Source organism: Lytechinus variegatus, chromosome 1 (genome assembly GCF_018143015.1).
Source record: "Lytechinus variegatus isolate NC3 chromosome 1, Lvar_3.0, whole genome shotgun sequence".
NCBI classification, from domain to species: domain Eukaryota; kingdom Metazoa; phylum Echinodermata; class Echinoidea; order Temnopleuroida; family Toxopneustidae; genus Lytechinus; species Lytechinus variegatus.
The window spans coordinates 17846299-17861622 of record NC_054740.1 but is presented as its reverse complement, the minus strand read 5'-3'; the positions used below and the strand labels follow the sequence as shown (position 1 = coordinate 17861622).

Sequence of the window (15324 nt, the reverse complement as noted above, 5' to 3'; positions counted from 1 at the left end):
CGCTGCTGTATTTTGAAATGTTTTGTGTGAAACCAACCGAAAATTGTGATGTGCAAAGTATGGTATAAATGTTTTATCGTTCTTATTGTATATAAACCAGACAGGATGTATATATTCTAGTATACGATAGAGTGTCTTCACATCAATTTTCATGTTCGAAAGTTTGATTTTGTCATTTTGGTATACAAAGTCTTTAGCGGTGATCGGAACATTGTAATATTTCAGACATTTTTTTCTAATGAAATATAAAGCAAAGATCAAAAAGCTTTCTAAACAGACTCTTCTCCATTTTTTTATTTACATTAATGTATGTCTCATTTAAGCAGGGGAATTTATATGTTTTGCAGGGGAAAGAGATGGTGGAAAAAAAAACTAGAAAGCAAGAATAAGCAAGAGGGAGGGGAGAGTATTAAAGGGAGTGAGAAAGAGAGATTTGGAGAGGGGGAGACTCGGTAGAGAGACGAAACGAGGGGATCGGATGAGGGAAGGGGAGAGAATCAGCCGGAGGAGACATAATTGAATAATTTAGAATAATACAATGCCTTTATCTAACCAGAGAGCGAAGGGGGGGGGGGTTATTACGCACAAAAGAAATGGGCAAAGGGGACATAAGAGTAGAAAAAATACCCATAAAGATATGAAATGAGGAGAAGCAGGGATGTAAGAAATGACGGAGAGAGGTGAAAAAGAAAAGGTTCACCTTACCATCCAAAATTGATCGCATCTTTTCACATAAAGACCGATCCATAATCGGATGAATATGTAATCAATAAGATAAAAGATATTTTTTTTAGTACTTATGCTATTATGATTGTTTAATTGGTCTACTTTTACAATCCAAATAGTTTAGAGGGTATTGATTTCAAAACATATTTTCTGTTCCCATTATGCGTATTTCCCTTAAACTCTTAGACCCAATTAGTTTACATAAAAATAGAACAACTGATGAATGTAACGGAAAACATTGAACTTTCGTCAAAATTGTATCTTCTCAAGGATTTATTAAAAATGGCGTACAAGAAAATGTACATAAATAAAGTTATGTTAGCAGATAATACCTTCGGAAGTTACGGTAATACATCCTGACTAACATTTTACATTGCTCTGTGTATGTTGACCAGCCTCCTATAATACAAAATAAAGAAAAAAAAAGATTTACTTTGCGTCCTTTAATCGTAGCGAATAAAAATAAGAAAGTTAATAAATCTACACACTGATAAAAAAGGTAAGGAAAATATCAAAACAATCGTTTTAATGAAATACATGTTATTCCTGATAAAATACTTGGAATGATTTCGAGTAAGAAAAAAGAGACGAGGAATACTTATTCCGAATAATCAAATTATGATTAAGAATTAAATGGAAGAATTGAGAGATACCTGATTATATAATCTTTCGAATCGAAGCATGAAAATGAAGAAGACATCGACTACAACTGGCCGTAGAAGTTCATTTTGAATTACGTATTCATTTAAATGTAACTATAAATACACATATTAACGCACCAAAAATATACAAACATGAATACAGTAAAACTAGCAGTACAGTAAACCGAACACGCCTGCTTAAATAGAACAAAATGGAACGAAATTGCAGCAGTGTGAATTAAATACATACATGTAAATTTTGATGATTGAGAAAAAAGGAAAATAGTTATTTCAATCCAAATCAAGAGTTGACCCCAATTTCCATTTCCCAACTTCATATCCGTAAAAAAAAAGAACACTCTTAAAACAAATAAGTCAAATTGACTAGACCAGTAGTCAGCTGGGTGCAACTGATATGTCTTGTCACATTTCTGACATATTCTAGTCAGAAATAACTATGTTCTAGTACAATACGACTAGAAAATAGTCAAATATGACTAGAATAACAGTTGCACCCTTGTCATTTTTGACTGATTTGTTTTTAGAGTGAAGGAAACATTAAAATATGGTGAATTTATTCAACAACACTATGCAATATGACATCATGGTATTCGTATAATGAGCAGGTTGCCTGAGTGTATATGACCCCCCCCCCTTCACGATAATTATTTTGAGTCAAGACTTGACCTTGGGCATAGGGCATATACTTATACGGAAACTTTAAAGGAGAATGAAACCTTTAGAACAAGTTAACTGGTGAGAAAACAGATAAATCAAAGAAACCGATTAACGAAAGTTTGAGAAAAATCTGACAAATAATAAGAAGGTTATGAGCATTTCAACATTGCAATCACTAATGCTATGGAGATCCTCTCATTGGCAATGCGACAAGGATGTGTGATGTCACTTGTGAACAACTCTCCCTATTACTTTAGTGTATATTTCACTTAAATTACTTCTTTTATCATATCTATCAGTAGACCATGTGTTCTTTCTATAGGAGGGCATGTGATACAGATTTTTAAAGAATACATCATGGATAAAGAGTTTGTATCACCTTAAGAAAAAGCAAAAAGAGACATTTGGCATGTTTGGGGGTATTTCATAGTCCATCAAAGGGAACGTTGCCCACATGTGATTTTGCAATATTCAAATACTCATAACTTTCTCATTGTTTGTCCGATTTTTCTCAAACTTTTGTTGATCTGTTTCTTTAATTTTTCTGTTTCGACACAAGCCTACTTATTCCGAAGGTTTCATTCCCCTTTAAGGTGCCATCGACTTGTCGAGATGACGAGTTACATTATCTCGCCATGTTGACATCCAACTTTTCATAAGTCGACTAATAACATTATTATGTCGACATTGCAAAATAAATTATCTAGTCATCTCGTCAGGTTGTGGCATTTTTAAGCTTCCTTAGAAACATTTTGCTTCAAAATACGCTAATAATTTTTTTAAACACTTATTGTCTAGTTTTATTCCAATTTTTCTGGCTTAAGTCTTCTTTCATTAACTGTCATTCTCCGAAACAGATGATTTCTTTAAAAATAATAATACAATTATAACATTCGGTAATCAGCCACTAGAGTTGATACTCGTAAAAGTTATTCCCCATATCTTTACGATTTCGAGTCAATGATTGTGAGTTATCCTGTCCGTATGACGACATAGTGGTCATCTGGTATCCTGCCGTGTCTGCCGCGTCGTAATCATAATTATAAAACCCTTGATTAAAATTTCCTTGATTAGCATTTTCTTGGCTAAAATTTCCTTGGTTAAAATTTCCTTGATTGTAGTTGCCCTGGTCGTAGCTTGCTGCTCTACCATTAGTTTTAGATGATTTATTATTATATCCTCTGCTGTAATAGTTATCATTCGTGCTTTTCTCTTGAGGAGCACATTGCTGACTGTCCCAATAATTCTCGTCAAAAGCAGGATTAAAATGATCATATCGACTCGCACTGTCGAAGCTCCTGTCTGTATATTTACCGAGATCATTCCTACCATCTCCCGTTGAACGTTGTGCAGCAGCGGAAGATGAACTCGATCTCGGAGCCGGAGATGATGCCGGCTTCGCATCAGCAAATGTGACGCGCGTACCCGCAGAGTTGTGCTGCCCGAATCCACCATCGTCGAAACCATACGTCTGATTGTAGATCTTCGATGACTGCATGGAAGACGAGTTCGAGGCTGGGTCGGCCTTTGACGACGTCGCTACCGGTATGGAGAAGGTCGACGACGTTGACGTCGCTGCTAGAGGTACATGCGCTGCTACGGTTGGAATAGAAGTGTTGGATGATGTTAATATATTAGATGATGATCCATGATGTAGATTAACTCGACGTAGATGAGTATTCGAATCTTGTGACTCTTGTCTCTCTGTGTATTGACTAGCATTGAGATCATACGTTCCTGATCGTCGGTTTATCTTACCAGACATAATCTTTTGTCTTCGTTTCCGTAATCTCAACCAGTTGTAGTTACCTGATATGCTCATCAAGAAGTGATTCTATGGAATATTGAAAAAACATATATAATTATAAACACTAATGTGCATAGTGACATGTGTTCAACATCACAATTAATATTAATGATCTATCCTCTACAAAGAAATATTTCACTTTCCTCTGACCTACAGTGTATTTCAAAAACCTAGGACACATGTACAATTAAACTGAAATATTAAACGTTTCCCTAAGCTGACACACTAAATGAAATCTAAACTATAACATGAATTGAATGATTAGAAGAAATCAAAGAATCATAATCATCATTTTGAGAGTATATCCAACTTAAGAGTGTTTCATTTGTTTTAAAATTTTCTCCCTCTTTATTCAAATCAACTGGATGCTCGGGTTGACTGGGCCTTCAGTTGTAAAATTTTACCAATCACAAATCAATTTAAAAAACTTTCACTCCCCCTTTCATCTAGGTGTATCAACCACAAAAGAACAGACCCTAGGCCGACCCTTTTTGGAAAGTACCGAAATATTATGAATATATTACTTACTAAGCCAATCAGCACAAGCACACATCCAATAACGCCTAAGATGAAGTTTGATCCGAGATTCTGGAGAAACAAAAAGGGATAAGATGAGAGATAGAAATCATATATTGATTGAAAATAACTATGTCTGTCGGTTGCTATATACCATTCAAGTGCAAACACCGCAAACAAAAAAATATTGTGCATGGATTGTATTCCAACAATTCATTATTCCCCAGAGCCGTCCAAAGTCAATCTGATGTAAATTACATTCTTTCTTATAAGTTGTAGATACAACCAATCGATGGTGATGTTTATGAATAGTGTGTTCATATTTGGTCTATAATTGAAGATCATTGCCCGCCCGTTCTGTAAAATCTACTGAAGTAAATGAGAGAGAGATGACAAGGAGCTGAGCTACAAATGAACTAGGGAAATGGAAGAGACCTCTGTTTTGTATAATGCTTCATTAAATTTGTCATCACTGACTAAAATCCCAAGTCTGATTATTTCAGTGAAACCCTTCGTTTTGGATTGGCTGAAAAGCACTGATCTTGGACTGTTACTATGGTAACTGTCTGAGAACGACAACTCGTGCTGACGAAATTCATGAGATGTTGCCCTGCACTGCTTTTAGCGGGGATTCGGTGTCTCTTTAAATCCAGATCCATAACCATAATCTCAAGATGGAAAATTATTGCATTCACCACACCATCCCCTCTCAGGAAAACGATGTTGATTTTTAGAACCGTTTATTTAAAAAGTACCAGCCCAACATTGAATTCAGTCAGTTACTTACACTTGTACATATTGCCTGAAGGTTTTGATCACAGATTAATGTGCTGTTGACTGATCCAGGAAGACTTTGAGGTGCCAGACCTGATGTAGAAACGGAAGGTTGAGATACGGACAAGAGTTAGGATGGGTGGGGAACGAGGGGAATCGATGACAGGAAATGGACTTAAGAAAAGATTGAATAAAGTCGTACTTTTATTAACATATTGGAAGAAGAAAAGACCGAAAACAGATCAATCCCGACTCTCCTTTGCATGTTAAGATAATAAATCTACACTCTCCATTATAAGGTGTTTCATGCTGTGTACTGGTGATATTAATAATAGGGCACATACATGCATATCAACCTTGTTGGGTGCTCAAGGCGCTCCTATTACCCGGCTAAGCTACTCTATACCGATTCCGGTGCTCACAACTATTAGAGGAATTACTACACGTCGGTACCCATTCACCTCACCTTGGTTGAGTGCAGCACAATATGGGTAAATTTCTTGCTGAAGGAAAACACAACATGGCTGGAATCGAGGGATGAAAAAGTGGGACCTGTACATTTTTTTAAAAAGGTGTTGATTCTATTCTAGTACTGTGAACATATGGTGAGAAACAAAAATTTAAGTATCCACTATTCCCATTAATATTGACATGAACTATTGCATCAAAATCCATATGTATATGTTTCTCATTCATCATACTCACCAAACTGCCTAAGATCAAGACAGGTAGAGACGGTAAATACTGTATTGGTACAGACTCCATTGTTTAACATCATGAAGAAGACAGTAGGAATAGATGCACCAAAGAAGAATACATACCAGCCCAGGTTGATTATGTACGCCAGGATCATAAACTGGGAAAAAGATGAATCGGAATGTGAACAGGATTTATTCTAAGACTATACACTGAATATCATTTTAAGATCTAAATCTGTTAATTTTCATTCAGGAACTAGGAGGAAATATATTATCATCAGTACAAAAGGATGCTCAAGCTTCCAATCTCTCCTTTTACCTGATGTGCCCCCTCTTCTCTCTCTCTCCCTTTCTCTGTCTCTCTCTCTCTCTTCCCTGCTCTCTTTCTAACTCTCTCAATTTAAATTAAAGGGGATAGGAAATGAGCGATGCTAAGAAAAGATGAAAGAATAATGGAGAAATAGTGCGCCACCAGAAAACACCACTTAACCATGACACAGAAATACGGAAGGATGGACAAAGTATCACCGAGAATAATTAGACATATATTTATAATCATATTTAATAGAAAACTAAGTTGAAAAAGAAGTCAAAGTAAATCTTACAGCGATAAGCTGCCTCCTGCCCGTTTGAGCTTTATTAAATGCACACCATGTTGATGCGTTCTGATATCCCGTTGCCATGCAGCCAGAAGAAAAGAATAGAATAACCATAGCAACCATTATCACTACTCCAACATAAGCACCAATCTCAATCCAAGAGAACCTGTCACAAAAAAATGAAGTACGCTCTTATGTTTTCCCTTAACATTTAAACACATAGGCCCGTATTCTGAAGTCAGGTTTAACTTAAACCATGGTCTAAGTGTGGTCTAAAATTATGGGGAGCCAAAAACTCGAAAATTCTGCTTATATTGTGGGCCTATATATATTTCTTATATTTACTACTCCGTTTCCTTATGCTTTCATAATGAAGAAAAATACATCAAAATACTTCAGTAATCATTCCCAGATAATTTGGGCGTCATATGAGTTAATACATTGGATGTGTACTGTTAGGGATTTGTACCCTAATTGGCTCTCCATAGTTAAACCACAACTTTAAACCAGGGTTTGATTTAAACCCGAGTTCAGAATACGGGCCATAGTTTACAACTAATAAACTTGCCTACTCAATTATCTCTTTTTAATCGTTCTGATATACTCGGAAATTTATTTCAATGAATAACTTATGAAAATTAACCCTGCTTTAGACATCATTTTGAAGCGGAAGATCTTTTACATTCTGATTCATTCATCTCTCGTCTACATTTTTTTTATTTTGACAAAATATCGTGTAACGCCAATATTATACCCCCTTGCAGAGATTATATGTCTTTTTCATTTAAATTTTCATTGAGTTAAGTCAGTTAGCAATTCATACTACATCATTATTATTATTCATATGAAATATCTCGTGATTCTTACCAAGTAATGACAGCATCTTCTATATAAGTGTTGGCGAATAGAGGTCTAGCAAGCCGACTATTAAAGCCTACGCATACGACTACCAACACGGCACCGATCACTGTGATGAAAGTGGCAACGATCGACGACCAGGCAATCCTTTCACAACAGTCTTTGCAAGAAGCTGTATATCGAAAAAGAGCGGGAAAATATGATTTAGACGACAAGGGTTCGCTCAATATTTATTTACTCGTTTCGTCGCGACCACTCTGATAATAAACAGTCTTAACTTAATTTTCTTTTACTCTGTGATCATTTTGTTGGCGTACAGGCATTTTCCTGACACTGTCCCAAAGTACATTAAAAACTTGAATAGAATTGATTTTAGATTGGTCTCCAATCACATCTTTAGATTGAATTAAAATCTAAGAAAGATGGAACAAGGTATTACATTTAGGTATAACAGAAACACCCTTGAAATCTTCCGAAAGAAAATTACATTAATCAGATATTTCTCAAATGACTGGACTCATAATCATCTTTATTTTTCCTAAACAGCTCCTCCAAATATTAGGTCATACTCATTTTTAATTTGTAAATGTTAAGTCATAATCATGATTGGAATACGAAATAACATATAATTTTTTTATAGCTGAAAATTTGAGTTAAGCTGGCAATTTGTTATTTTTTTATCATTAATGTAGTTCTATCTGAAAATGTTTCTGCTAATTTGAATTGATGATGAATTTGTAGAAACTTAGGTAGAAGAATGATACAAATTTTGATAGGAATATTTTTCCCAATACAAGAATTTTCACTGTCTTGAAGCTTGCTTTGTACTTTATAAGCTATACAAGATGATATAGAACACTTAGAGGATAGCTTGATAGAAAGCAGTTATAAATACTTAGAAATAATTGATTATCCTCACTTTTCTGTTCCTCTTTTTCTCCAGGGTGCCTCACCGGATCCCCATCCATGCTGACCCTTGACCTGCCGTGGTTATCTGTGTATGACCTTTGACCCTCTGATAGCTTCCTTAGTAACCAGATCTCTTTCCAAGTTCAGTAGGATGACAAGCTTCGTGATAAATTGACCACAACTGGTACAGGGAGATGTAGGTCATTCGACAGAAACGGAATCACAAAATACAACGATTGTTTGTTTATCTCGATTTCTGAGATTGTAAACCTTTGGAGATTGCTGTGTCTGTTCATTTCAGATCTTAGTAGGTCTATATTTGATTTCTGATTAATTTTTGATTAATCATTTCAGCCTACATTGCTATAGAGTCAAACCTTTAATTTTCAAGAATTTGCGTATTTCTCTTCTCTCGAATGTTATTGGATGTTTTGTCAGTGTCCATTTAGGCTGCGGTCGTCAGTATTGGCCAAACTTACTGATGAATTTTTCTCGTCGTGAACATCTGAAAAGAAAGTTGACGATAAACAGAATCAATCTTTCTTATCGTGAACATCTGGAATAAAAGGGTTGATTAAAAAAAGCAAAATATTTTACTTAGAATCAATTTCTGGCATTTTCCAAAGACACAAAGTATATTTATATATACACTGTTAAAAAAATATCCTTAAAATAAAAGAAGGTCCTGCAGCAGAGTCTCGAGAACACCTGTAATCTTACCAGATTGCGTAATCTTACAGGATATTGGTATTTGGTGTATGGAACCTTACAAATTTCCTTAAAGAAAACACCCTTTTCCCCTTTTTAAACAGACCTGTTCTGTTAACAATCCCTGTTTTATGAATTTACAGAATGATTCTGTTATTGCTTTCTGCAAAATCTTCTCTTTTTTTCTCTGTAAAATCAGGGTTTTTAACAGTGAAGATGAAAAGGGTTTTCTTATCTTATTTAAAGCACCCCTCTCTTTTTTTCCACAATACTTTTATTCTCCTGCTACTATTCAAATGCACCCTCACCATTTTCAGTTTCTCCTTTTCCATTCCCGTCAAATGTTTTTAGATATCATCCCTTATCACCATGCATGATAAATGCCTCGTTTGACAGGCATGTTCAAGTACCACCACAAAATAATCGAAGTAAATTATGCACTTCTAGAGTGCCAGAAAAGTGGTAAATAATTCGATGTCATTTTGCTGGGAGGTAAAATATCGCATACACACAAAAAAACTCGCCTAGCCCGTCTTTACAACATATAGGATCGTCGGTGAAATAACACCACCTCATATACTTACACTGTTATCGGTAATTTGATCGAATGAACAGGTATGTTCAAAAATGATTTAATCACGAAGCAATATATGCCTAGTTCAATATACTCCTTGTACATAAATCCCAATCTCATCAAACTTCCCTCATATAAAGTTGCTATAAACATCTTGGTGATCGACAGTATCACCGTCAAGGAGACATCGTAATTCTAGACTGATCGTGTCAATGTCAACGTCTCGTGATTTATGATATAAACATTACTTACCCCAAGACCTCACAATACATAGTTTGACTATTAAAAGAAGACAACTCCAGTTATATTGGCCCCAAAATTTAATGACATGGAAACAAGCAGACTAATATAAGTCTAATGCCAATTCTGCAAGTTTTGAACAATAACTTCCTACAATCAAAAGGTTTTTTTTTTATTTCCAATTGCCAACTCGTAATAATTTAGATCATTAAGACAAGCAAAATCTTATAAAGAACTGAATTTGTCTCTTATAAATAAAAAAAAGTATTGATTAAAAGAGGTTTATTTCCAAAGAGTTATGATTATATGAAACAAAATTATAACAAGTTGACAGATCATACCCCGTTTGACGTCATCGAGAGAAAAATGTCAGTACATGAAAGGTAGAGAGAGGGATAGAGGGGGAAAGAAGGAGAGAGAGATGTCAAAGTCCATGTGATTTCAAAACCTGACAAACAACACTCGCAATCAAAATACATGTCTCTTGAACCTCTTCAAACGAGTGTGGCATAACGTTTAGTACATAGAATTTTCGAATGGCAAGTCACGGAAATAACGTACTATCTCAGATAGGGGCAATTAAGGTTGTTTAAAATCCCTCTTTACGTTTTCCAAAAATATACGTACAATATCAGTTGTATATAATGTGCTGCCAAATTTAAAACGTAAGAGTTTAAGTTTTATCTTTGCATAAATCAATCAAGCAGTCCTATTATAGGTCTACCGTGCAGACGAGGTTCCGAACTTTGTCATGATTCTACAGGCGCGTAGCCAGGGGGAGGGGGCGGTGGGGGCGGTCGCCCCCCCAAAACGTCCCCAAGAAGAAAAAAAAGAATGGAAAAAAGAGAGGAGAAAAGGAAAAGGGAAGGGAAGAAAGGAAGGTAGCTTTGTGTTTTTTTTCCTTTTTATTCTTTATTTTTTTCTCAAAAGAGAAACTCTTTCACTCTTCTTGCTCTAAATTTATATATGAATTTTGCTTCCGCGCTGCGCGCGGTTAAATGACAATATTGAAGTTCTCCATTGTTTCCCCCACCTTTCTCTAACCCTGTTTTTCCACCTCAGCTATGTGCTTCTTGCCAGTTAAAGTTAAAATATTAGGGCATGAATTTGAGTAAGGTTAGGCCGAAGTAAATATATGAAGTTATCTTTTTTTTCAATTGATCGCGCAACTTCTGGTCTGGTCGGCTCCGGGCGGGTAAAATCTTTATATCAGTTTCTGCCGTCACCTCCATAAAGTCAACTTCTCCCGCTTTTCAGCTCATTACTAAACAACCATAATTTTGGGGCAAACAGGTTCCTAATTTAAAAAGAGGAAGGTATGAAATTCGTGTCGTATTAAATAAAAAAGTACAATATTTTTTATCAAATTGTATTAAACTTCATGTCATTTCCCTGTATACATTCATCTCCTGTCCTGTTTTGCGCCCTCAGTTTGAAATTTTGAATGACACTTAAGTTTCTTTATATTCAAAATGAAGCGCTTCAGGATAAGTCAGAAAAAATAGACATCCTTTTTTTTATATAGATAGATAGTTTCAATGCATCGCAGAAGTTTCAACTTTTTGCGCACTATTTTCCTTGTAATGAAGTTCAATAATCTTAGAAAATCAATTGAATTAGAGCCGATTGGGTATAAGAGATATCTACATTTGATGAAACGTCAGCCCTTTGAAATTTCAGAGTTTCATTGCTCTGCGCGGGGAGGAATATCTTCCTCTACCAATCTTCTCCTCTGTTTTGGGAGTTAAAAATATGCACTGTTGCTAAATTGTTTGTAATCAAATCTGATCTTTCCAAAGTATTCAATATATCTTTGAGAAAACCCTTTTCTCGGGACCCTTTTTATGGCGAGAAAAATTGATTTAACGCTCTAGCTTCCGCGCTTCGCGCGGAGTTATTATCATTTTAATTTCCTCCATTGTATACCTCTTTTGTGCATTCACAATCACTTTTGAAAACAAGGTTCAAAATTGCAATATAGTCAACCGAATTGGAGGTACTAGAGACAAGAGAAACGGCTCCTTTTCATTTTAATTTATGAAACACTAAAAGCTTCGCGCTTCGCGCGGGAGGGGGAAACTCCCCCTCCCTGCACCCACCCCCTAGGGAGCGCGCTTCGCGCGCTCTGTAAGTGTTGGCACGCTTCGCGTGCATTTACCGCCCCCTCCAAAATGAAATCCTGGCTACGCGGTTGTGATTCTAAAGTACAAATCTTCAAAGCAGGAAAAAAAAATTGGGGTGTCCCCAAGTTTCAGCCCATTTCAGTGAAATTCATTTGATATTTTTTTACCTAAAGGACTTAAACACACAATGCGTCAATCAATGATTAAATTCAGTTAATTCTTGCCTCGTCCTAATTTCGTTTTTATGTTTGCTCCGACTTGCATAATGCCCCCGCCACTGCCGTATGCCAGTTGAACTAATCAAACTGACAAAAACATATGAGTCATAATGCACATATACACAATTCATGTTCCTCTTGGTATTTAGTTCTTGTCAATACTTCTTCATGATCAGGATTTAAACTGTCATGATTAAATTATAAATGTTGGTGTGTGGTATATATACCCGACAAGTACTAGGTATCACATGATTATGTACAATGAAAATAGAGGCATAGGGAGCAATGATGATTTGATTATGATGACGATGATGATGATAATAATAATAATAACGACAATGAATATAATAATGATGATAATAATAATAATAATAGGCCTATAGGTCGAGCATGCTGGGTATATCCGTTTCGTGTGTTTTGCATCTCATGGTTTATAGTTGATATAGGCAAATCAACAATGAGATTCAAAATAGTGTTCTTATCTTTATAATTTATAAGCTTCGCCTTTTGTGGCAAAATCTTAAGAACAAAGTCCATAATGACAGTCATGCTTGACACATCTGATGCAGTATAAGCAGACCCTGTTTTATTGTGCAATGTATTTCTTCGTACAACATGCACGACTTCCGCGGCGTCTCGTATAACATGCAAGGCGCCATGACTGCTGTGGGTGATTCCTTACATGTACATGTATATGCAAAATGCTATGAAATGAAACGAGCACCCACATGACTCTTTCCGAAGGTTAGATTTATTATGTTCTAACAAAAAGAATATATGTATTATATTAAATATTTGTATTCTCTAAAGGAACTCTTATAGGCTACCTATACAGTGATTAAAACAATTACCTTGAGATATAAAGCCTCGCAACACAAAATGCGTTAATCTAAGTAAGTAGCCTGTTAAAAAATCAGTGTTAATGCACGTTGGTGAAAGAACATCACACAAAATCAATAATGTTTATACTTACATTCATGAACAGTGATTTAAACACAACAGCACACGGTGAACTCGGTATCCAGATACTAATACTACTGTACGAGAAGCATCAGTGTGTGAATACCAGTGAATATAGTACGCTCGAAGATAACTGGCTTTCGGCACTCAAACAACACACACAGACAATTTTCAATTCGATTCCCTAGAATATGAGTAGAAAGATTACCTTGAATACACACGCTTTCTGTGTACACCGCCCACTCAGCCAGTGGGAGGGTGTTTTATAGCACCCTATCCGAAATCACAGTTGACAAGTATTCGTTACGATTGGGAATAGGGCCAAAATAATAATTGGTATCGACAAATTTGGGGGTAGAATAACAATAATGTTCTTGTTTACTCCTTTGTATACATTTCCATGTAGTCTCAAATTCTGACGCCAAACATGAAGGGTTCAATTCCGTGTTTATAAATTGATAACATTTCTACTCAAGATTTTTTTTTATTCTCTCCTAAAAACATATGAATAGCCAAAATACATTGAGAAAAATACTTCAAGTAAGTTGGTTATTTCATAATTGATTTCCACTTTTCTCACAAGGCTATTAAAAAAAATCAATTATGAAAGTACGACATGTTTATAATGCTATATAATTTAATTTCAGAGTATTTCCCTGCTTATTTCTTTAATGCATTAATTTAAATTCTTAGTTTCGACTAAAAAAATCTGATCTTTCCTTTTATTGTTTGCACCGAACGTGCAGCATGGAATCCCAAAATGTGTCAAAAGAGATTAAAATACCGGAGTGTAATAATCACCATTGATTCGTAATAGAATAACGTTATCTCTGAGATAATGTCATTGTTCATAGGTATTTCCTCGTTATTTACAATGACCTTTCAACTCATTCTTGTAGAATCCTTCTAACTGCCTTGTTATTTTATTTCTTTCGAGTACACTAACATTTTGTTTACTCTAAAAATGTTTGCTTCTCCATGTTCAATGAATGAATCATCTCCTATATTTCTCATATACTCCATAGTAGCAGACTTCATTAAAATTAAAAATTCAGATTACTTTAAACAGAATATCACATGATAAGTGACATGCTGTGTTTCTGTTCTGAAACTAATGAATGAATGGCCTGCAAGTGTCTTTGATTATTGTTTTAGTTAGAAAAAAAGAGAAGAAAATTAGGGTTATGTAATTTAAAAAAAAAAACATCTTGCTTAGTCATATTAAGAAGTCATACAGTTCCATTCACTATCGATTTGTATTTATATGAATGGTTTACCGTACGGAAATTTTTAAATGCATTGATTGCGATTTAGTTCAAAATAATTATACGACGTTTAGGTTGGACCTGACTTTAAAAAACGAAAGTAAAAAAGTTATAGATTAAAATGAAAATTTCGAAGAAAAAAGGGGGGATTATACACTTGTGTATGTCATGTATGTTGTTGGGTTGCTTTGTTATTTGCGTTGTGCCGGCAGACACGTCCAAAGGTTCACCAAATACTGCTTTTGAAGATAAATAGTGTAACCGTTTCTTGGATTATCTGGTAAATGAAAGAATATATTTCAACCTCTCTTTCTCTGCATCTCCCCCTATGTATTATCTTTACCCCCCCCCCCCCGATGTACATCTTAGTCTCTCTATCTCTAGCTCACACTCTATTATGCTCTTCCCTTTGTCCATCTCTCCCTGCAAAATATAATCTCCTTTTTCTGTATTATTTTGTTTTATCTTTCTATCATTAATCTTTATTTTGTTTTATCTTTCAGATTCTCCAGTAAAAGCATTTTGCTTGTATATACCATCGCCTCTCTTAACTTTTCGACCTGATATGTTTATAGAGATTCATCTTAAAGGTCAAGTCCACCTCAGAAAAATGTTGATTTGAATCAATAGAGAAAAATCAAACAAGCACAATGCTGAAAATTTCATCAAAATCGGATGTAAAATAAGAAAGTTATGACATTTCAAAGTTTCGCTTATTTTCAACAAAATAGTTATATGAACGAGCCAGTTGAATTTTTCTCTTTTTATTCAAATCAAGTTTTTGTTGGGGTGGACTTGTCCTTTAACAATGGTGACGAGTATCTTGGGAAAAAAGGGATAGTGAGATTTTTTAAGTCATCGCGTCAAAATTTTAACGCCCCCCCCCCATCATTCTCTGCATATAAGAAGTAGGAACAGAATTTTAACACCTTAAGACATAACGTAATTATTCGTACAAACATACAGCGTTCGGGTCATCCGTGTTTGTGCATGATCACGTCCTGTGTATACAAAGAAGACTTGTTTGAAT

At 35.3% G+C, this 15324-nt stretch overlaps 1 protein-coding gene across 3 annotated transcripts; it reads right to left on the bottom strand.

Moving 5' to 3' along the window:
• Positions 1 to 2564: 2564 nt before the first annotated feature.
• LOC121407813 lies at positions 2565 to 13356 on the bottom strand. Of its 3 annotated transcripts, none has more exons than XM_041599053.1 (8): positions 13238 to 13356; positions 8217 to 8711; positions 7307 to 7469; positions 6446 to 6605; positions 5848 to 5998; positions 5156 to 5235; positions 4381 to 4440; positions 2565 to 3879 (listed from the first exon to the last, which is right to left on the bottom strand). In XM_041599053.1, exons 2-8 carry the CDS (start codon positions 8263 to 8265, stop codon positions 2953 to 2955), a joined length of 1590 nt encoding a protein of 529 aa, XP_041454987.1. In that variant the 5' UTR covers positions 8266 to 8711; positions 13238 to 13356; the 3' UTR covers positions 2565 to 2952. The 3 variants fall into 3 exon arrangements, with proteins under 3 accessions (XP_041454987.1, XP_041454979.1, XP_041454969.1); XM_041599045.1 differs by lacking the exon at positions 13238 to 13356 and adding an exon at positions 13043 to 13212 and having other exon boundaries at positions 8217 to 8762; XM_041599035.1 differs by lacking the exon at positions 13238 to 13356 and adding an exon at positions 13043 to 13212.
• Between the last annotated feature and the right edge of the window lie 1968 nt (positions 13357 to 15324).

What these genes read in the sequence shown, in the direction of transcription:
- LOC121407813 (XM_041599053.1), bottom strand. Translation starts at nt 8,265, where the DNA reads ATGGATGGGGATCCGGTGAGGCACCCTGGAGAAAAAGAGGAACAGAAA. An exon ending in GCAGGAGGCAGCTTATCGCT is followed by an intron (nt 5,999 to 6,445) that starts GTAAGATTTACT and finishes TCTTTTTCCCAG; the next exon opens with TTTATGATCCTGGCGTACAT. An exon ending in TCTTGATCTTAGGCAGTTTG is followed by an intron (nt 5,236 to 5,847) that starts GTGAGTATGATG and finishes TTTCTACATCAG; the next exon opens with GTCTGGCACCTCAAAGTCTT.